At 39.5% G+C, this 23,887-nt stretch overlaps 1 protein-coding gene across 1 annotated transcript; it reads left to right on the top strand.

Moving 5' to 3' along the window:
* Nucleotides 1-1,763: 1,763 nt before the first annotated feature.
* LOC145469959 (uncharacterized) lies at nt 1,764-23,074 on the top strand. Its single transcript, XM_081453785.1, has 9 exons — nt 1,764-1,802; nt 1,839-2,173; nt 2,874-3,639; nt 5,832-5,926; nt 7,109-7,265; nt 8,817-8,880; nt 18,771-19,063; nt 19,624-19,798; nt 21,735-23,074. Exons 3-9 carry the CDS (start codon nt 2,974-2,976, stop codon nt 21,992-21,994), a joined length of 1,710 nt encoding a protein of 569 aa, XP_081309911.1. The 5' UTR covers nt 1,764-1,802; nt 1,839-2,173; nt 2,874-2,973; the 3' UTR covers nt 21,995-23,074.
* Nucleotides 23,075-23,887: the final 813 nt, after the last annotated feature.

The following is a 23,887-nucleotide window of genomic DNA, read 5'->3' on the forward strand; positions in this document are numbered from 1 at the left end:
TGACACACTTCGCGATAACTAGTTTGGTAACTTTTGCTGAGCGTTGTATTTTGCTTTGTTACGAAGTCTTTGTATTAAAATTTAAGTAAAGAGTTTCAATCTTCGTCTCAGTTTTGTCCGCCATTTTGTTTGTCTTAGCTCAATTTTGTCGGAGCTGTCAATCATTTTTAATTTCACCGTTTTGCACTCAATTATTATTTCACTTTTTTGCACTGGTGAAATTGCACTGATCACTGATTTTGGATTAATTGACGCGTCCTCAGCCAATCAGACTGCAGAAATTGTTGCTTGTATATTATTACATTCGAAATTGATACCTTCAGACTTAAATCACGTAGGAGTACATTAAAAAATAACTCAAAGATGGCTCGTCGAATGTGCAAGAGAGACAGAGAACCTTCTAGAATTCGCAAAGCTAAATTATGCCGAGTACTACAGAAGAGATCCAAGAGAAAATATTTGAATTTTTACTTGTACACATGTTCCTGTTATTTACTGTTCTTGAACACGTGTTACTGTTTTGTAATTGCGTTTATTTTCAATAAAATTTTCATTCCATTTAAATTGCGTCTTCTTTGCGTCCAAGCCATTTGGGCGTTGAGTCAAGTTTTGGTTCTTGTCCTTCCTCCAAGAGTTTTCCGGCGGTTTTCCCATCTCCCTCAAAGACCTACATTTCCAAATTCGTATTCCATTAGCCACTTGAGGAAGAACAACTTTCTGGATGTTCTACCTCTAAAATACAAAAATAATTATTTCAGTAACCCTAACAATAATAATAATAATAATAATAATAATAATAATAATAACAATAACAATAATAGTAACAACAACAGCAACAATAATAACAGTAATAGTAATAATATTAGCAACAACAACAACTAATAATAATAATGCATTTCATTAACATATTTTTTAAAATAGTAATAATTAAAATTTATAGGGCGCAAATTTGCATGAGAATACCATCAAATACATCTAAGAAGGAACTGAAATACGCAACTGCAAAAATCAACAGCAGGAACCCACAGCCCCGCGCGTCTCCCTCGCTTCTCCCACGCTATCCTCAATGTCTGTTCCATCTCGCAACAGACATAGCCGCCAGCACTTCCTAACTATTGGTTACTGCTAGTCTACAAGATATCCATGCAGGTGGTTCAAAGTGAAAATTCTCAATAAAAATGGCTTACCTTATTCCATACGTGTGTTGTTTGCTCCTGGTGTGGTAATTTTGCCAATTTAACTTGATTTAAGCGACCTTTTTTGAATTCCGTTTTCCCTTTATAAAGAGAGGATTTTAAGAGGAAACCGGAGTTCAAAAAAGTCGCTTAAATCAAGTTAAATCGGCAAAATTACCACACCAGAAGCAAACAACGCACGTATGGAATAAGGTAAGCCATTTTTATTGAGTATTTTCACTTTGAACTACCTCCATGGATATCTTGTAGAAAATCCCATATAAACCCTTATAATTCGATGCCATATCGTGTTACTCGTGTGGTTCATAGAAAGAGCTTAGATAGATAGATAGATAGATAGATAGATAGATAGATAGATAGATAGATAGATAGATAGATAGATAGATAGATAGATAGATAACTTTATTTCAACTCGGGTTGATGAGGCTGATTAGGCCTCTAGCAAGATTATGCTAATTTACAGAGAAAAATAACTTTAAACGAAAGAAAATTAAAAGATATAAAAAAAAGATATAAATATATAATAGCTATGACTGGTTTACATATGTAAATTTACAATAGATCTAGCCGCAATCTTAAAATCTTTAGGTGTCTTCATACAACGTAGTGTATCCAGAAGTGAATTCCAAGCTTTTGAAGCAGTGTAGGCCGCGGACTTAGTCCCATAATGGGTGGTGTTAACTTTAGGGATGACAAGCTTGTTGGTGTCCCTTAGATTCTTAATGTTCTCACGAATAGTAAACAAGTCACTTAAATATGTAGGAACAAGGTTTTTGACAGCTTTAAAAGCTAAGATTAACATATCTTGTATACGTCGATCAGCTAGAGTGTAGCCAGTTCTTTCAGTTAATTCCCCAGCATTTGTAGGCGATCGGCCACTATAAATGTACCTTAGAGCTCTATCATTTATAGTTTATCGAGCTTTTGACTGTCAGATTTCAGACAAGGGCTTCCACTGTATTGGAACCAGGAATAGCGTATGTGGTATAATTTATCATTACTTGTCCTTGTAAGGTAGGCTTTGTCGCAAACGCCAGAAAGTGTAGGGCAATCTCAATCAATCTGTTAATGCTATGTTCAGTTAAATTATTCGAAGTAGTTGTTTCGCACACCATTAGTGATTCAGTTACTCATAACACATGATATCAAATCAACCCTTTTGGAATACGATAATATGCCACAAGATAAAGTTTTCACTTGTAGGTTCCAAATGTTATTGGTAATTATATTTTGCAGCTGCTTTCACAGATTAAACAACCAAAAATATTATTCAATGGTCTTTAAAACCAAGGCAGGTGTTTTACTACACAATTGCTTATCTGATAGGCCCTGTGAAAAATTAGGAAAATGATAAAGATAACTTGGACCGTTTTCGAAACAAGCGAATTATTCATTTCTCAGTCTCGATATTATTAATTTTTTTGTTTTATGTCCGTTCGTCTCAGCGCCTTGTTAGAATTTTAGTATTCTGAAAATGGCTTATCTCTGAGCCTGCTTGCACACGTAAATTAATAAGTGACAGACGAACTGGCGCACTTTCAATAGGGATTTTTTGCGCAACGTATTTGACAGTCTCAAATTAAGCCAATAGGAAATTGTTGACACAGACTGAGCTGGTTAAAATGAAAAAACCCTCACAACAGTTAACATTCAATGAAATTTTTCTTTTGTCGATAGCACATTTCGCTTGAAGTTCGTCCAAGCAGTTGAGAGGAAAAAACTTCAAGAGAGAATGAAAGATCGTGGATAGTTTCCAAGCACAAAACCTTACGAAATCATGTCGAGGCTGCAGTTAGCCCTTACCTATTTCTTTTGGTCCTTAGTTGAAGCTGATGTTCAAACAACTTCAGTAACCGTTTCTGCTCATAACACAGTTTATTCATCCAAAAATGGTCTTTCATCGTCAGTCATTAACCCCTCGCCTGTTGGCCGTCACTACACTTCGACTATCGGTACGACAATTAACCCAACGAAGGCGCCACAGAACGGATGTGCAGGTGAGCAGATTAGCAGCTTTTCTATTTGTTGGATCGATTATCCGCCGTACCTCATGAAAGACGAAGAAGGAAACATGACAGGCGTTTTTCATGATGCATTTAAAGACATAATCAATAAATGCTGCAGATGCTGCGGAATAAACTCTAGCAATTCGTTAAACTACAGCCGCGAAGCAATGAATTTCACGGAACTAAGTGAATGTATGAAGTCTGATGAAATAGACTTTGTCTTTCCTGTCCTTGGTAAACACGTTAAAAGAAATCCATACAATAAAGCTCGTTTCCAGGAACTTTTTCCATCGCCGGGTATAGCAGTGTCCAAGAACCGAACACACCTTGAACAAGGGGCAAAATGGAATGTTATACATGAATTCTTCCAAACCTGGACGGTGCTTGTGCTTACTCTTCTTTTAAACGCAATATTTGGAATTCTAATCTGGGCACTGGTGAGTCAAACTACATTTTAGGGTAAAATAGTTAATGCCATTTAAGAAACGTTAAGCACGGTTGTGGAGACAACAGAGAGCGATCGGAGTTTAGTTATGAAAAAATTAGGAAAAACCCCCTTCGCAAACAATCAATAAGTTCATCGGTGCGAGAAGTGACGCTAAGCTGTGAACTGTCTGACCTCACAGCTGATGAGCTAGGTTTCTAATACGGAGACACCTCAGAGTCTAGCTTGCTTACGCCTGAGCGTCTTACACCTTCTGGTATTAAGCCTCATCCCAACTTTGGCCGCCTCATACTTTAACCTCTCCGTCCTGTCTTTTCACTCAGATCACTCATAGAAGTCGAGGTTTTCAAGGAAGGTGCTGAAATTCCAGCACCTGATTGTCACTTCGTCTTCTGCTGTTCTCCTAATTATCCAGTCTAAAACAAGTAGGAATAGAAATCCCGACAAAATACATCCTTGTTTAACATCTACTCTAATTTTGAACCACTCACGCTCATCTACAACGGCACACTTTAAATCCTGAAAAATCTCCATGATTGTCCTCATCATCTTCTCAGGTATCCCATAACTTTTCATGATGACGATGATTTTCATTCAGGCTGTTCCTCAAAATAATCATCTGTTCCTTTGTACCCCTGTAAGGTCTGAATCAAGCTTGCTCTTTGCGAAACTTGCTACCTCTCTATCAGCATTCTGATTTAAAGACGTGAACAGGTCATGGGTTCCTGCTTTAGCAGGGCGCCTGACTTAACTTATGACTGACAGCAACGTAATTCCTCTCCAGTTGTTTCAATCCCTCATATTGCCTTTCTTGAAAATCTTGCAAAGAAGTCGTTTCTTCTAGACGGATGGCATTTTCTCCTCACACGGGAAGTTAACAATTTTCGTCCACCTTTGGGATGTTTCCTCTACGTCAGCCTATAGGAGCTCAGCTCTCAAGTCATCTCCTGCTGCTTCGTTCTCTTCAGTGTAGTTGTTTTCTTCTTCGCAAACCATATTCTTAGATGGACCTCTTATATTTCGTCTAACTGCATGTGTCACATCACTGTCTTCTATATATATTGGTTTGATGGATGTGTCCGGCCACTCGGGCGCTTCTCTTTACCTCTCTGTCCCTGTAATTATAACCGCCGTTCCATCTTTTCTTTCTTTCGTTCGTTATAATCCGCGCTCTCAATTAGAGTCTGCGGATCCATGGTTTGTCTGTTGTTTCGTTCTCCCTATGACTAATTTATCCGCCAAGTAGTGTGTCAAGTAGTGAATGACGTTCTCATGCCACGTCGTACCATTACATGATCTATCTGGTAGTTTATATCAGTCTATCTTTGTGAACAGCGACCCTGTCACTACCAGCCCGTTTACACGGCAGAAATGTCACATCCTCTCCATTTTCGTTCATTACTACACATCCACGCTTCCCTAGTAGTTCGTCTTCCCTTTTGCTGTTCACTTCCAGCTTTTGTGCTGAAATCTCACTTGACAATCTGGCAGCAAGTTATGCATGCTGAATGATGACACATTTTCCTTTAATTCGTCTTTGTCCTACTAAGGCGCATCGCTTGTGTAAGCGCTTGTTAATGTTTCCTTGTGCCTCTGTTTCAAAACAAGTCTACGTGCAAAACCTTTCGGCTTAGGAAAATGAGTTTGATTTGCATGAAAATGACCTTGAAGCCGGAACTCGTTTCCATATGAGTGGTTCCGCACTTAGACTCGTTTTGACACAGGCAACTCGGAAATGGTCTATTATGAAGATGGGCCAAGATATAATAATGTGAGAAAAATATTCCCCCTTCATAAAAACGCTAATGATAGCGCTAATAGGATCGAAAACAGTTTGTTAAGGGAGGGATGGTGAGTCACGATATTTGAACTATGGTCGGGATGTTTTACAGTCCAAAAACCTCGAAATGCGGTGTGACGAGAGACAGCCATGGGGCTGACTTCAAGAGAATTTTTACAGACTTGCGTCTCGCATTTCGATTCGTATAAAGTACTCGTAAACTGACTTCGACTATAAGCAGATAACTTAAAAGAGTACGAACCTTTGCAAGATACGTTTTTGAAGACTCCGCTCGAATATTAACATTTATTCCTCCTTGTGCCAAAAAATTAATTGTCGTTGTTTTAACGATCTTAACACATTGGTAAATATGTAACTTGCTCGCAATTTGTTGGTGTTGATAGGATTTTAGATCCAACCCAAAGGAATTTCCACCAAGTTTCTGTCGTGGCTCTTTAGAAGGGATATGGTGGGCATTCGTCACTATGACAACCGTTGGGTAAGTCGATGTAGTCAAGATGCTTTACAAAGCGCTTTGATTATCATGGCTATTAACAGATCCCTAAGTTGGTATCCGAACCACATATGCTTCTGTTCATTACTTTTTTTACGTCAATTTATCGGCTTTAGTCAGTTGAATCACAGGCATCGTTTTAATCCATGCAAATGAGCGTTTTGAATGCTTCACCTCCTATTAAACGCGGTAGTGTATAAAACAGTTTTATTACACACACAAACACACACATACACTTTATTTTAATTGCGTTTAAAAAAAATAAATAAAGATGTAAAACTGATCCGCTGGTAGCATATATATACGTGTATTTTTATTCGCAATTTGTTCTTTGGCGAGCCCGATACTTGGAAAATAGACTTCCAGAAACGTGGTTAACACATTTTAATGGTCATAAGATCTTATAAATTGATCTGAATCTACGTGCAGGATAGATCACCAGTTTTCGGCCTATTTCAATACACAGCGTAGACCAGTGTTCAAAATGTACTAAATGTGATTCACCAGTGTTCGTGGATATCAATAAAAATAGAGACAAGCTATAGTAAGATTGCGGGAATAAAAAAAACTAACAGGCTAGCAAGTTTGCCAGTGTTTTATGATCACATGGACGAAAAATTTCAGCCCAACATGATTTGCCCCTTGTCATTCGACCATAGTCGGCGACTCAGGCAAGTATACGTACATGAAATTGAACAATGAAGGAGGCAAGTTGTACGTAGAGAGAATACGGAAATGATTAACCAAGCTGCCGGCAAACCTGCCAAAGTCTGGTGATTATTTTCATATAACCACGGGCGAATCACGTTTTGCCAATACGGGTCTTCGCACTACAGTCGAACCTCCGGTTGCGACCACCTCTCCTCAGCGACATGTTTTCTATAATACCAAAAGTTTCCTGGTCAAATCACTATATTTGGAATCTCTCGTAAGCGACCACCTCTCGTAATCGACCGTGACCTCTTTTAGAGCTAAAAGTTTGCTAATGAGGCAAAATTTTGACCTAACATGGTCTAAGCTCTCATAAGCGACCACCTAGGCTTGACATTTTGGGTGGTCGCTTACGGAAGGTTCGACTGTACACTGAAATTTTTTCTCCGAAGGAAAATCTAGAATATGTCGCCTGTACTTGAGACCAAAAGTTTCATTTCATTTGAATCTATGTAGGTATGGAGATAAAGCCCCTAAGTTCTTGTTAGCCCGTGTTCTAAGTGTAGTGTGGATGTTTATGGGCGTTGCTGTCATGGCCTACCTAACTGCGATAATGACAACCGCTCTGACATTTGGAACTGTTAAAGACCACAAAGTCATCGTCAACAAAAAGGTTAGTCGTTTGAGAGACCTACCATTAACATGCTAATGCTCTTTCAAAAAAAAAAGCTATCGCATATTTCAAGTAATGTCCAACCGCCTTAGTAGCTTTAAAGTGACCAAGCAGCACTCTCCGCATCTCAATACGCTAGTAGAGCCAAGTCCAATTACTTTCGATTTCAAGCCTGCACACCTATGCAAAGCACGGCCTGATCTTTATAAGAGCCGATTACGATGTTCCTAAATGTAACTTCAGAACATAGCCCAGCAGCTCCCCTGTTTGGATTAGCACAAATTGGCTTTAGCTTTTCTCATAACTTGACATAGAGCCGCTTTGCGGCACATCCTGTTGCACTAAACCATAAACCCGCTACGTTTCACAAAAATCAGAATCCGCCCAAACACCATCATCTTGGTTAGTAAATATACGGATATCGTGTCTCCTCTAATGCTTCGTCAGGGCTTTCTAAATTTAAAAAAAAAAAATAGTGACCTTAAAATTCTTACTGGAACCATCGACCAACCAGGAGCAACCAGGGAACTTCGTATGCTGTGGAGAGGTTTCTACATGGTGGCACCCACTGGTGTAATCAACGTAAAGAACCAGTTACTCTGCTGGAAAAAAAATCAGCTGTTTTCTCGGTATCTCTCCACACTATCCATACTAGGGACTTTCTCACCAACGAAGAGCTGAGAGTTGTTATAGAGGAAATGAGTTCTACATGGAGTACCATGGGCGTACCTCAGGGCTCTATATTGGGTCCCTTGCTTTTTGTAATTTTCATTAGTGACCTGCCTGAAGTAGTTATGCCTGGGAATACTGTGTCGTTATATGCTGATGACTGCAAAACATCCAGGGTGATAAACTGTCCAGATAACCATTCTGTATTCCAGTCAGATCTTGATCTCCCCTTTACCAAAATGGGAATCGAAGACTATACAGAACGACCATTCTACTGTAATTTTGAATTGTCGAGTTAATGTGACTTTAGCTGAGAAAAACGTGTCTTAATGATAACGTTTGAGTTTCGTTTCCAGGCATTTGGTTTGGCTGCCTCGCTCCACACTAAACAAAGTCGCATTATTTGTTGCCCTCAAGGCCGTTTTTGCTAATCATGAACTTCAGATATTTCCCAATCTCACGTGTTGTACTACTAAGGGGCTCTGTATAAGATAGCTGTCTACAAAGTGGATCAAGAGTAGTGAAAGTCAATTAGTATGAGCACAAGGGTTCAAGGGCAGTTCACTTTGTACTGGAACACATTACTTTATTAGTGACCAGCGCAATTATTTCACAATGCAGGTGTATTTTGAGTGAACGAGCACATTTTAGGAACGGGCGAGAGCTATCTTGTGAAAGTGATCTAGGGGATGGCAGTGACCCTCGTCCTCTCGTATTCTCTAAGTTTTACGAGTCCAAAATGGCACTCGTTTTCACATGCAAAATTATCTAACGCTTTCCCACCAAAAAAAGGCTGCACTGCAGGCTCAAGCAGAATAATTTTGTAGGTGAAGGTGATCAGTCTTGTCATATGATATGTGTTGTATTTGTTTCATCACTCAGCTTGGTGTATTAGCTGGCAGTCAAGGCCATTCAGAAGGGATCAAGCAAGGGGCTATCGTTGAGCGTAAGTAGTCTGATCTATTTTAGAATTTTAAAATGACAAAAGAGAAAATCCTCACCACGGCAATTCCAAATGAAACAGACTCGTTACTAATCTCACGATCTGGGAGGTGGTGGTTGGGGGTGTGCGGCCCGCTTCCCAAAACCCTTGCCCTATTTATGACCTGACCAAAAATTCGATATCGTATTTATGACCGTTGCGGCCGGGCACAGTTGCCCTAAACATAATTTATGAAGGGCTTCTGTTGATGGTCCTATCGATGATGATGAAAAAGTATAGCTTCTTCTAAAAAACATACCCAGTTCAAGACTAGAGTGCAAAAACCATACCCTATTTACGACCAAAACCGGCGGCTGAAAAACCATACCCTTTGGGGCCGCACATACCTATATAGCAAGGGAGTACCCCCGGCCTCATAATATAGAGGGGATAATATATTACTGAACCGAGACAGGGAAGTTTTAATTTTCTTTTCAAGCGGAGCAAACCCGGCGTTTATTGACTCTTATTTTAGCTTCATATTTACAAAGTAAGGCTTCAGTTCATTATTTTTGACAACCATAGAGTTTGCCATACTCACAGCTCATTATACTTGGAATGTTTCCACTAGAGACATATTTAAGCCTCCACCTTGAGAACAAGCGTTTATTAGCGACTCGGCGTTTAATCGAGAAAACCACGGTACGTTTCGATCAAAGCAAAATAACTAAGACCTTGAATAAATTAAATACATATTTTTCTCTACTCTAATTGATGCACAACCGAATTGAGAGATCGGTTGCAAAGAAACATTTCTAGGTTTTTTTTTTTTTGGAAGCTTTGTGCGAATGTGTACTTGATTGCGGGAAACCATGTTTGTTTAACTCAGAATTATGGGTGATGAACAGAACACTGACCCCCAGTTCATGGACCACCCCAGTGGACTACCCAAATTAATGGACTACCCTAAAACGGACTGAAAAGAAAAAATAACGCCAGACAGTGACATTTTTTTGAACAACTCTATTTCACAAAAATTATCTCTAAATGGACATAGCAGGACATGTGCGGGTTCTGGTGACCGTGCGCTCTGAATTTTCTACTAATCAATAACGAGAAATGTGTTTGTGCGAATCGATTGGACAATACTAGGGAGAAAGTTTGTTTCTGTAAGGCTTTGCGTGGATTTGTGTTTTGTGAGGGCTCAGAATCACAACTTCATATTGTTCCTGCATCCCATACTCTTCTTCCAAATTTAAAATGTTCTCCACGTGCTTTTCTAGTTCTTTCTGGGTTTTTTTCTTTCATTTTGCGTTTTATTTCTTCTTTGTGGTTTTCCCGATACCGCCTCTTTGCTGCGAATACTTTTTCCCTTGATCGCTCTGGTCTTATTCTTGCTTTTGCTTTGTTCTTTTCTTTCTGTTTTAGTTCTTTTTTTTCCAATTCTCCGAATTCTTTTTTCTTTAATTTCCAACAATTGTTCAATTTCAGCCACTTTACACTCAAGGTGCGTATACGATTTCAAATGTGCTGTCCATGTTTTGGTTTCAAGTCAACGTCTGAATGTGTTTTTTTATAGACAATATAATGCAAATATAAGACTTCTGCCAATGTTTTTTAACATTCTTAAAGTTAATCTAGTTGGGACTATTATCAGATTAACACGAATGACGTATGGCGTATAGAAAATCCTCAAACAAAAAGCTTTACTTGGTCACGAAAACCTCCATTTATTTTCTGTAGATTAGACTATTGGCTTATCTCAAATTCACTACAGGATTTAATTAAAGATGTCGATATTATCGCCGCTATTAGAACTGACCACTCGGCAATTCTTCTACACTTACAGGAACTTGAGGAATGTAAGCGAGGCACGGGTTTTTGGAAAATGAATACTTCGCTTTTGACTGATGAGATTTTTGGAAAATGGAAAAAGGAGGGTCAGGAGTTCTCAGATATTAGAGTTGCTTGGAACTGGATAAAATATAGTGCGCGCATGTTTTCGATAAACTATTCAAAAGTAAGAGCTAAAACCAAAAGGGAGAAAAAAGAAAAATTGCAAAGAAAGATGCAAATTGCGCAAACACAGTTTGAGCAGAACCCCTGTGAAGAAGTTGAAAATATTCTTGAGGAATGTAAAGCGGAATTGGAGAATTTATATGAGGAAAAAGCTAATGGTTTAATAGTAAGTGCGAGGGCAAGGTGGTATGAATATGGCGAAAAGAGTACAAAATATTTTTTGAGTTTGGAAAAAAGAAATTATACCAGAAAACACATAAGGAAGCTTTGCTTAAGTGGAGTCATTACCAAGAACTATCAAAAGATATTAGATTCCTCCTCGGAGTATTATAAGAAGTTATATAGCAGCAAATTGAATGTAAGTCAATCTGATGTATTAGATCTTTTCCTTGGAAATCCAAACATCCCAGCGTTATCAGAAAAAGAAAGATTAAGTTGTGAAAGTCATATTACCGCAGAGGAGTGTGTTGAAGCACTTGACACATTTGACGCAAGGAAAACTCCTGGAAATGATGGAATTCCTGCTGAATTTTATAAAATCTTCTGGAATCCTGTTGGAGTGTTTATGACAGAGGTCTTTAATCATTCTTTTGTGTTAGGGCAAATGCCAAGCTCCCAACAGCAGGCTGTCATCACCTTGATCGACAAAAAAAGGGAAGGATAGAATGTTTTTGGAAAACTGGAGACCAATCTCTTTAATCAATGTCGATTCTAAAATTGTGAGTGGGGTCATCGCAAACAGAATAAATGTTCTCCCAGGTATAATTCATTCAAATCAATCTGGCTTTATGAAGGGTAGGTTTATCGGAGAAACCGCTCGTTCACTCTTAAATATTATCGCCCATACAGAAGCATTAAAGCTTCCAGGTGTTTTACTCTTCATAGATTTTGAAAAAGCCTTTGATTCCATTGAACATAACTTTCTTTATAAAGCACTAGAGCGTTTTGATTTTGGCCCTTCCTTCATAAGGTGGATTCAGACGTTTTTCAATAACCTCTCTAGCTGTTTCCTCAACAATGGTTTTTCTCTCCTCCTTTTCAACTTAAAAGGGGGGTAAGTCAAAGGCTCTGCCACCAAGTCGGCTGTCGCATGTCCTCGTCATAACCCCGGTAATGCAGTTGTGCTGCAGCCGAGCGACAACTGCAAAAGGCGGGTATCCGGCGCCTTTCAAATAACGGGATATTGTGGCTAAGGGAAGGACACCCTGACAGAAAACACAGACCCTCCAGGTTGGGGGTTGGGCATGGGGCCAATCCCCCCATCCCGTAAAAAAATTATCGATTACGGAAACCGGAAATTCTAACAAGCAATGTTACATGGGGAACAGCACAACTACTTGCCTAGCTCCAAATGACAATTTTATCACATGGGAGGATGGGTTGATGACGGGAACAGGTGTAAGCCGAAAGGAAGCCTGTTCTCCGATAGAGTTGTTGGCTACACCCAAATCTATTATGGAGATAGGAACGTGGAACGTCCGAACGATGTACCGAATAGGGAAAACAGCAGTTGTAGCAAGAGAGATGAGGAAATACGACATCGATGTACTGGGAATCAGTGAATGCAGATGGGCTGGTTTTGGGCGGATGAGGATACAAACAGGCGAAACGTTGCTGTACTCAGGAAGGGACGATGATGCACACCTGAGTGGTGTAGCCATGTTGTTGAGTAGGAAGGCAGCCAGCTGTTTAATTTCTTGGTCACCTGTGAATGATCGAATTATCACTGCACGGTTCAACTCGCGTTATATCAGAACTAGCATTGTCCAAGTGTATGCTCCCACAAACGACGCCGAGGAAGAGGAAAAAGATGTCCTCTATGAGCAGGTGCAAAAAGTCCTTGACAAAATCCCAAAACATGATATAGTGATCCTGATGGGGGATTGGAATGCGAAGGTTGGAGATCAACAAGATGGTGAAGAAGGAGTGGTGGGCCACCACGGACTGCATGGGGAGAGATCAGAAAATGGGGAACGCTTCGTCGAACTGTGCGCAAGCAACAATGTGGTCATCACAACCACTTTGTTTCCCCATAAGGATATCCACAAGCACACATGGGTATCACCAGACGCCCGCACCAAGAACCAGATCGATCATGTGGCCGTGTGTGGAAAGTTTAGAAGATCAGTACTAGACACCCGTGCATTTCGTGGAGCCGATATCAACAGCGATCACCACCTAATCATCGCAAAGATCAAGTTGCAGCTGTGTAGAGTTGAGAAGAACAAAAACAGATTAAGGAAGTACAACACGGCCAAGCTCAAAGTGCCTGAAGTGGCGCAGAGTTTTAAAATCGAACTTCGGAGCAGATTTAGCTGCCTAGCAAATGATGAGGCCAATAACAGTGATGATCATGCTCAAGATGTGGAAAATGACTGGAAGAAGATCAAGCAAACTTACCAAAAAACAGCTGAAAAGGTTTTGGGGTTTCAGTCAAGGTCAAACAAACCATGGATCAGTGCTGAAAGCTGGAAGAAAATGGATCACAGGAGAGAGTTGAAAAGGAAAATGGATTCCACCAGATCAAAAAAGGGTCAGGGAGCAGCTCAGAAATGCATATTCAACCAAAAACAAGGAGGTGAAGAAACAGTTCAAGAAAGACAAGAATGACTGGGTAGAGAAGGTCGCCGAGGAAGCACAGAAAGCTGCAGAGCAGGGCCACCTTAAAACAGTTTATGACGCTACCAGGAAACTGTCAACCAAGAAGGGCAAGACCATGGATATGATAAAGAGCAAAGAGGGAGTGCTGCCGACAAAACAAGACGAAATTCAAAAACGATGGAAGGAGCATTTCTTTAAAGTCTTGAATCGTCCAGCACCAGAAGATACAGGAGAGTTTGATGACGAGGATGTAATTCCTGAATCTGAAGCAATTATTGACGTTGATGCACCAACAAAGACTGAAATCTATGCAGCCTTTAAGGAGATGAAGAACGGAACTGCAGATTTGGAAACATCTGTGGATGTCTTACACTACTTCTTGCATAAGGTGTGGGAGCAAGAACAAATACCCAAGGACTGGCAATGGAGATTGATAATGAAACTACCAAAGAAAGGCGATCTCACCGAATGCAACAGTTGGAGAGGCATAACGCCTATGGTGGTTGCAGCAAAAGTTCTAGGCAGAATCATAATTACACGAATGCGGGATGGAATTGATAATAAATTGCGCCAAGAACAGGCAGGTTTCAGGAAGGGCCGCGGTACAACGGAACAAATATTTATACTGCGCAATATCATTGAACAGTGTATTGAATAGAACGCCAACCTTTATGTCTGCTTTGTCGACTTCGAGAAAGCATATGATTCTGTACATCGTTCTGTACTATGGAGGATTATGGGAAGTTACAGCATTCCTGAGAAGATTGTGACAATGGTGAAAGTGATGTACAGTCGGAGTGAATGCGCTGTAATTGATGGGTCAGGTGTGCACGATTGGTTCGAGATCAAAATCGGTGTTTTAAAACAGGGTTGTTGTATGTCTGGGTTTCTTTTCCTGCTTGTTGTGGACTGGGTTACGAGAAAGACCACCAAACATGGGAACACAGGCATCAGACGGAAGTTCAACAACTTCCTAGAAGATCTTGACTTTGCTGACGACCTAGCCCTGATCTCTGGTAGTAGAAGTCATATCCAACCTAAAGTCAGCAACCTGGGACGTTAGGCCTCAAGATAAACACAGCAAAGACCATGATGATGTGCTGGGACAACACCGCAGGCAGAAAGGTCCAGGTCGATGGGAAAGAACTGGAAATGGTGTCAAAATTTGTTTATCTAGGAGGAACAGTGACGCAGGAGGGGGGTTCAGATGAAGACATCAAAAGCAGACTTGGAGCAGCATTCAGCAAGCTTAGAAACATATGGAAGAGCAGTCAACTGAAATTGAAAACTAAGCTGAAGATCTTTGAGTCCAACGTTATAGCTAGTCTGTTATACGGTTGTGAAACATGGCGTATGACTAAAAGAGATGCGACCAAGCTAGACGTATTTCTACATAAAAGTCTGAGAAGGCTTATGAAGATCTATTGGCCTATGAAAATATCAAATGAGGAGATTCGAAAGCGGGCAAACATCAGTACCATAAGTGAGCAAATCTTCCGGCGGCGCTGGAAGTTCATCGGCCACGTTCTCAGAATGGATCCAAATAAACATCCCAAGACAGCATTAACATGGGCCCCAGAGGGAAGAAGAAGTCGTGGTAGACCGAAAGAGACTTGGCGGAGAACCACAGAAAAAGAAAGAACAGCATTGGGTTTTGGCTCATGGAGCGAGGCAACAGTGGCTGCTCGTGACCGTGTGACATGGCGAAGGAGAATGTCTGGCCCTATACCCACTTAAGGGTTATGGTCAAAATCTAAATCTAAATCTAAGACGGGATGACCCGTTGTCGCCGTATTTATTCTTAATTGCCATTGAAATAATGGCTATATCTATACGAGCAAATGAACAGATCGAAGGGATAAAAATCGGGGAAGATGAAACTAAGTCTTTGTTGTATGCATATGACATGATAGCCACATTTGCCAATATTTCATCAGTCGAAAAAATAATGCAAACCCTTAACAACTTTGAAAAGTGTTCTAGTTTAAAAATAAATATTTCAAAAACCAAGGCTATGTGGATTGAAAAGAATAGAAATTCTTTAGAGACACCTCTGGGCCTCGAATGGTGTTCTGGCGTTAAGACTTCAGGTATTCATTTCTCCTGTGACCAAGAACAAGTTATACAACAAAACTTCCATGATAGACTAAATGAATGTCAAAAATTGACCAATTTACGGAAATTGAGAGGTCTCTCCCTATTTGGTAAAGTGGCAATCATTAAATCTTTTCTCATCCCAAAACTATTATATGTTTCTTCAATAATAGAAACCCCACCTGAAATTATTAAATGGAGAAAATGATGTTTAAATCTTTATGGAAAAGCCCTGATAAAGTCACTAGGTTTTCTGTGATAAACACCTTAGAGAATGGTGGACTGAATCTTACAGACTTCGAAACACATATAAAAGCATTAAGATTGTCCTGGATTCCGCGTCTTTTAGATGAGGGGAAAGGTCCTTGGTTATCTTATCTAAAATACAATTTAAAGAGTTATGGAGGGTGTTTTCTCTTCAGATGCAATTACAATGTAAATGATCTTGATTTAACTATTAGTAATTTTTACTTAGAGCTTCTTAGATGGTAGGCGGAATTTTGAGCGACCTTTTCTGATGTTAATTATTCTGAACACCGTCATTATTTGGAATAATAAGGATATAAGAATAAATAGTCAACCAGTTTTTTACGAAAAGTTCTAAGGGCATAATAAGGGCATAATTTATTTGAATGATTTACAGTTTGATGTTGATAATGTACGTTCTTATGAGTCCTTAAAACAGAAAGGACTTAGCACTAATTTCCTGACATGGACAGCTTTGAGGTCTTCTATCATAAATATGAGTTCAAAAAGTCCTGGTAATTTTTTTACAGTGGGTAATTTCGACCCAATGAACTTCGAGTATAAAGCTAAAGTTTTTATTGCATATGTATGCAAGTGCAAACAAATTTATTCAATGTTGATATCAACCAAAGCGAAAACTCCGAATAGCTTCAAAAAGCTGACAGCTGATTTTAACTTCTCAAATCCACGAGAACTTTTTTCTATTCCATATCGAATTGCAAGTGAAACGTATGTCTGGTCATTCCAAAATAGAATGTTGAATTTTATTTTGTTTACGAATGATAAATTATTCCAAATAGGTTTAAGTGATTCGGACAGGTGCTCTTTCTGTGGAACCTGCACGGAAGATTTGTACCACCTCTTCTTTAACCGCTCCACTGTGCAGGCGTTCTGGAATAGATTCACAGTCTGGTGGTCTGATCTTGGTGGTGAAAATTTATCTTTGTCCTTAAAGGACATCATAATTGGCCTTCTTCATAGGACAGATGTACTAAATTATTTGATAATTCTCGGTAAGATAACTATTTGGGAGAGTAGAAAGAACAAGATCTCTCCAAACTTTAGACTATTTCTGCACAAGGTCGAAGCTAAACAAGAAGTTGAAAAAATAATTGCTATAAAGAACCCAAAGCTTCGCGATTTTTATAAAAGGTGGGAGCTTCTGTTATAATTTGTATAGGTTTAATTCAAGGGAAGTCATGGAAGTCCGTGGGATAATTGTTAAGTTAAATAATTTTTCTATCATTTAGTTTGGTATTTAAACTTGTAAGGGAGTTAATTGGGCATCTGCACGTCTGTATGTGACGTTTTAATGTAATTATTGTATACTTCTAGTGTAATTAGTCCAAGCACCTTATTGTAAGTAGGGTAATGTAACTGTTGTAAGTGTTGCATTGTAAGTAGCGTCCTTTTTTGTAAGTGCTGTAATGTAAGCAAATTAAAAAAAAAAAAGATTAACACGAATGAAAGGACACCCCCGCTCTTTCCACACCTTTTTCTCTTTCTTTGGTTTATTAATCCCCTTCTTAAACAAACGAGACTCCTAATTTGTCTTATTTACATTTCACTGCGTGAAATATAATAAGCCGTATGCCTCGTTCATTATTACTACGTCAAACCGGTCAAGTGATTGTGTTTGAGGTCATTTAAAACAATCAACAAAAATTAAAATACGAGAGACATTACACGGCTTCTATAACACACACACAAAACACAAACAGAAAAAAAGATTATTTTAGTAGGATCACCGATATCCCTTTTATAACATTTATTTATGTGGAATGAATAAACCAGACCCTCGGCTTTATTCTCAGAGTTTTAAACTTACCCGCTACGTAATCAAAGTAAACCGCACGCAAAAAAAGAAGAAACGATCCAAGGAAAAGAATTCACAGTATATTTTTTATTTTGTTTTCCGAGGCAGTCACGGAACATAATTGTAACTTTCTTGATATTCCTCAAAGTGTAACCGCTTGTTCGCTGGGAACTAGACTCTTTTCCATTCGCACTCCCTCAGACCCTTGGTTCCAGGCCCAAGAACGCGTGATATTCTTTCCTATTTCTGTTCGTTTTTTACCACGAAGTCTTTGCTTGATCCGTTCGTTGTTCTTGGCATAATAACCTCTCCAATATCTCTTTAACCGTTCCCTCTTGTTATTGCAGTATTTTCCTCGGTAATTTCTGACATACTCCTTGTTCTTTTGACTATATGTTCTCCGGCTCCTGGTGATCTATTCCACGTTGTGTTCATACTATCTTTTACGACGGGTTTTTGAGAATCTCGGCGTTCTCTGTGCGCCAGTTTTTTTGCCGAGCCAGGATTCGCTTCCTATTCTCAGCATGATATATTTTATGGTAAGCACTCCTACAAACAACCTTCTTGTCACTCTCCGGTGATTGATTATGATTGGAGCAGTTTATCTTGTGTGCCGTCTGACAAAAAATGAGTAAAACCTTATAATCGCACTCTCTTAAACGAGTCACATGGCAAATTCAGTGTGTCACACTGAGGCTTCAACCTCTTTTTCTACTTCTTCTTGTTCTTCGTCATCATCCGACTCTTCGGGGAGTAACTTCTTCTGCATGACTCTGATTAACAGAAATTTCCGTTTTGCCACTGCTGACTCAGCCGCTTCGTCAAAATCCATGTCGTCTTCGTCAATACAACGTTGAAGAGTCCAGTTTCATAACTTTACGGTGTATTGCGTCGTGTCTGATACAGGGAGTCCATTTTAGACGTGAAGTCGTCGAAACGTCATGTTACTTTACTTACGTTAACTTTCTTGCTCAAATGTTTTTCGAAATCGTTTGTTATCTCCTTTGCAAATGATTTTACTGCCCGCTTTGCTCCAGGGGTTGGGATATTTTTTACACTACTTTGTTTCATCCCAGGAACTTAAACATGTATTTAAATTAACCACATTAAAATAGCACCTAATGTTATCTGTTACTAGAGTACAACGATCTTGAAGCACTTTCTGCGGGTCTCTCTAACAATGAAGTTGAGGGTATACTGTTGGATGTGTTTACTACCAACTACCTTTCCAACAAACACCCAAAGTACTCAGATATTTTGGAACAAGTCAGAATTCTCGAATTTCCTTTCTCAATCGGAATCTACATGGTGCACCTGTTGGACGAAGGCCACATCCCGCTACACTACTGCATCAAAACAGAAAGTGAAACAAAGATTGAACTGGACATTTACCCGGCTGTGTTAAAATATATCAGAGCTTCAACAATTCAAGTATGTATCGTTTTTGGTTGACATGATATGAAGAATTACATTTTTTACGATAACTGCAGAAATTCTCGCGCGCTCAATGGCTAATTTTCATTGTCAATATGCGGACAAACGCATGAATTCATAATTTATGCGATGCGTCAACTAGCGAGAGCGGACATTTGACAATTTGTTATCGTAAAAAACAAATTGACGTCAGTTTTTAATGCGTCTGTCCTATTATTGACAATGAATTTCGTCATAACATTGTCAAATTAAAGTAGTCTGCAGATCCACAGCTACTTTGACAATGTTATGACGAAATTTATGATCAATAACAGGACAGACCCATGAAAACTGACGTCAATTTGTTAATTCGCAACTCTTGTAATACAATAATATCAAATGTCTATGTTGACTGCCCTCCAGTGCCGATATTTGTGGGTTTTTGTGAGACTCCCGTCATTTTCGCCTCTGAGCTCAGCTTTTTCCATAACTTATTCCAGCTGGGGGCGCTTGGAGTAAGGTCTCCTGGTGAGAAAACATAACTGTCTTTAATGTGATAATTTCTTCAATCACTGTAGGACACTGAATCGACCTGGTGGGGTACACGTTTAAACCTGTTTGGCGCAAGCCAAGTGGCTTTCCAGAAGACTCTGTATATCTTGTTGAGTATCCTAGCTGCTTTGATTGCCATGGGCTTGTTATGGGAACTGTTTTCCAGACAGAAAAGGCGTACACTCAAGTTGCGCGAAAAAGGTAAATAGAGTCCCGCTCCTCTTATTGACTCCTGCAGTCCAGATTCCAAGAGTCACTTTATTGCTCGCTTCTGCCTGTTCACTATTTTTTATATAGGAGTTGGACAACTGTCCTTGTGGGACTGCAGACGAAGCTGAACACCTCCTAAAATTCAAGGTTAAATATGAAACTGAAGAAATAAACAAGAAAGACTTATTTTAAAAAACTGGGCACTCACCCCAATATAACTATTTATGCCTCTGTTATTTTGCTGCACATTATTGTAATATGAATGAATGATGATTTGTTTGTTTTCTATCTTGAAAAATTGCCTTCTATACTGTTGACCATGTTATTTTACTTACAAAACTTAGATACTGTGGAGTAGAAACAAGAACAATTAATTGGTTGTCTACTTACTGTATTAAGGAAATTGACAACAAGAATGTTATGCTAATGGTATCACCTCCTCTATAGTTAAAATAACATGTGGTGGTCCTCAAGGCACCACGTTTGAAACCTTGCATTCACTTCGGTATGAATAGCACGACAGGCCTTGCCTGGTGCCGCACGGTAGTAGCGCGACCTGGCTTCGAACGGCGTGCTCTTACCGTGCCGAACTGAATTCATGACCTGCTGCATCATCCGCTGTTGCTTTCTAGCATTTTATTATGTTCTTCAGCAAAGCAAACTTTTTCTGATCTTCCGCGCGACTGAATAAAATTCGACGTTTGAAGTCACCGCTGTTCTTTTGCCGTGCCATTGCCAGGTCAAATTCATTTGAGTTCGGCACGGCAGAAGCACGACGTTTGGACCAGGCCGAATTCCAACCGAGGTCAGATCGCGGGATAGACAGCAAACAGTCTTACTCTATTTTTCAAAAACCTGCTTGCTTGGTCCAGCTGGACCACGTTAATAAAACCTCTTCGTGTCATTTACTGCATTTTATTAATTCGTTTTCCATCAAGATCAAAATCGAGACACATGCTAAAATTGTCTTTAAAAGACCAGTCTCCCTTCGAATATTTGCAGACTAATCGAGTGTTTATAAATGGGAAAGACTAACCCCTATATGTTTCTATTATAAGCAAGTGTCTAAACCGCAACGATCATGAAATTGCAATTGGAGCTGATACATGTAGCTTGTTTAGTCTATGTAACTTGGAACTTATATTTTGGGCTTTTTCTTTAGTTTTATGTACCTTGCGTGAGATAACAAAACGATTTTGGAATGAAGACACGAATTAACTCTCTTCTTGTATCTTTCCTACGAAGATCTACCTGACCTCGCATAAGGTCTAAACCCGAAGCCACGATATGGTCACGTGATACTGGTCAGCGGATACGTTGGTTTGACGGGTGTCAATTGACCATAATATGGATGTCCAATATCAAACATGTACGCTGTAAACCAACGCTGCATATCTCGGTCGACCTATTAGCTGGAGTGTGGCCGCCAATGTTACGCGACGTCACCGTCGTCGTCGTAAGAGATCCATGCCGCTCGCCATGTTGACCATGAAAAAAAAACAGTTGCATGGTTTTCCATTTCTATGCATGCAAGTGGTTCTATTCCTATAGTTATGGTGTTGCGCTTCGCGGCCATTAGGGCCGCCGGGACTCCGCTAAAATCAAGGGGGAAGGAAACTGGCCAATACAAACACAATAGTTTTACGCCCAAGCCTGAAGGGGCGATGATAAACTGTCAGAAGAGGAAGCCCCAAAAAATGATGGGTTTTTTAATAAGCCCTCAGTGACGAGGAAAACCTAAGCCTGATAAAAATGCCAAATATATTCCCTCATCGGTCTCTACACTCGACAATGTCGTTAACTGTTCTTAATTTGTTGACTTATGTGTTTGCCACTAATCGATGCACTGTGCACAATTTTATTCCTACAAATGTAACATATTACGCACAGCAAACACATGATGATATAAACGTTTTGTTTCTCGTAGTAAATAAAGAAGATGCTAAGGAAGAAAACTGGAAACAAGATACGTTGATGAAGAGCGGTGACTTTCAACGCATGATGGACCGAATCTCTGATGTTGAAAAATGTCTTGCAAAGATTTCTGAGTTAAAAGCGGCTTACAACAGAATGGATGGTTATTCAAGTTACAAGGAGAAATATAAAGCAACGCGAGAAATTAGCACCTACGAAAATTCTGCATACAAAACTTCGCTAGAAATGACCACCCCCGGCCTGAAACACTGACACTGGAGTAAATGATTGTATTGTGTTCCGTCAAGAGACAAATTGTAGCCAATCGGTAATGTGACATGCTGCGCAATAGACTCTTAACAACTGCTTTCTTCAAAAATAAATGTGATATGTTGTAGTGGTACGGCGGCAGCTGCGACGACGACGCTGCTGCTGCTGCTGCTGCTGATGATGATGATGACTGTATTGGATGGGCTTGAAAAGGATTAGTGTATTATAAATAAAGAAGAAGAGGCAGAGAGAAAAGCCAAGACAAGAGTATAAATAAGTGAATCGTGTTATAAAGAAGTAGTATGTTCCATGCTTCTACATAGTTTCGAGTTACCTGAAAGCACGAATAAAGCTTCTGCAAGTTGTGGAGAATTCAACACGAGTCGACTTGATATAAAAGCGTATTATTGACTTAAATCTCAAATTCGAGTCCGTGTTCTCAGGTTTAGCCAACTGTAAAGTTCTCCGCTGTACAAGCTGTCGAGAGTGCTGTGCGTAAAATTGCGCTATTGTTCACAAATGTCGATCTACAAAACACGGTTTAAGGTGGTCTTATAACCTAAAAATTATCTTTTTATATAAAACAACTCTGTGGGGCAGTTTCGGTATAGCGTTAAAGAACTTCGCAGTCTAACTTCAAAGATGAACTTTTCGAGGTCACATGCCACAATAGTCAATGAATAACTACTCCCTAAGTGTTAAAAAGTTTGGTTCATTATAAGCGCGATAGTGATTGCTTCGAGAAGCATGGAATTCAGTTCATCTTGTCCACAAGCAACTTGTCCAGGTGAGAAACCTCTGAAAACAGGCGGAAGACGCTAAACAGTATTTTATGGGTTCTTTCTTGAAAATGGGAAAACGTTTACAAATAGTTAACGAATATTAACCACATTAGTAAAGGTAATCATACGGTTTCGAGTTATTTGGAATTAATTCGCACGAGAGAATTTTTTAAAAAGTTGAAATTGCACGAGCCGCTTGCATGAAAAAATTCGCCTGGAGCCGGGATTGTTCTTGAAGCCATTTTTTCTCATTCGGGAAAACTTTTTTCAAAGTTTCCACACATTTTCCTCATCATTTTACGTGATATCATTGGCCTAGAATATTTCTTAATGTCTCTCAGCCGATCATAATCCATAATTACGACGTGAAACACTTTTTGCACTGGTGTTACACTTGAGCTGCACTGCTCTCAGCCAATCAGAATAGGGTATTTTTTTCATGTATATAATTAACTGAATAACAAGGAAAACATATTGTCGCGTTCAATGAGTCTTTTCTGTGCAGTTGGAGGAGGGAAGTGTTGGTGACTGAGTAGTGTATTGCAAATTGTTTTGCACGTGAGCTTTTCAGTTGCATCTGGTACGTATTCAGTGACTTCAGTTGAGGGTAAACGACATTCCGGCTTCAGTATAGTTTTCCATTTCTGTGGTATTGCAGATAGAAAGCTGTAATACAGTAGAAAATTACTCTTGACGTTGTATTTCTACATTTCTACATGAAAGTTTTAAAAGGCGTCAAGGTGTTACTTTCGTTGTCGAAAAGGATACGAGAGTTTTTCAATGCCGACTTTTTCCAACCAGTGAAAAAAAGACGACTTGCAACTGTTTACTCAAATAAACTGATTATTATCGCGTTAGTGCTATTAATTTTCTGCCAGTGGGAAATTATATCTCGATAGAATTTTGGTAAGTTTTCATTTAGGGGTAGATATTGGATGTCACAGTTGCGCCGGAAAAGAATGTTGCCGCCAACATTGAAAGTAAGGACATTGGGATAAGTTTCCATGGTCTTTTACGGTTAGGCCACAAGTGCTTTGCCCATACTATCTTTAATGCTTTATCAAATAATGTACAATCTAACGTATTAAGTCTCCCCTCGTTGTTAGTTTTAATT

This window comes from Orbicella franksi, chromosome 15 (genome assembly GCF_964199315.1).
Source record: "Orbicella franksi chromosome 15, jaOrbFran1.1, whole genome shotgun sequence".
NCBI classification, from domain to species: domain Eukaryota; kingdom Metazoa; phylum Cnidaria; class Anthozoa; order Scleractinia; family Merulinidae; genus Orbicella; species Orbicella franksi.

Bases quoted from the DNA above. Each gene is read 5' to 3' on its own strand.
- LOC145469959 (XM_081453785.1), top strand. From the start codon at position 2,974: ATGTCGAGGCTGCAGTTAGCCCTTACCTATTTCTTTTGGTCCTTAGTT. The intron at 3,640-5,831 runs GTGAGTCAAACT...TGGTGTTGATAG, and splicing joins GAATTCTAATCTGGGCACTG to GATTTTAGATCCAACCCAAA. The intron at 8,881-18,770 runs GTAAGTAGTCTG...ATCTGTTACTAG, and splicing joins GCAAGGGGCTATCGTTGAGC to AGTACAACGATCTTGAAGCA.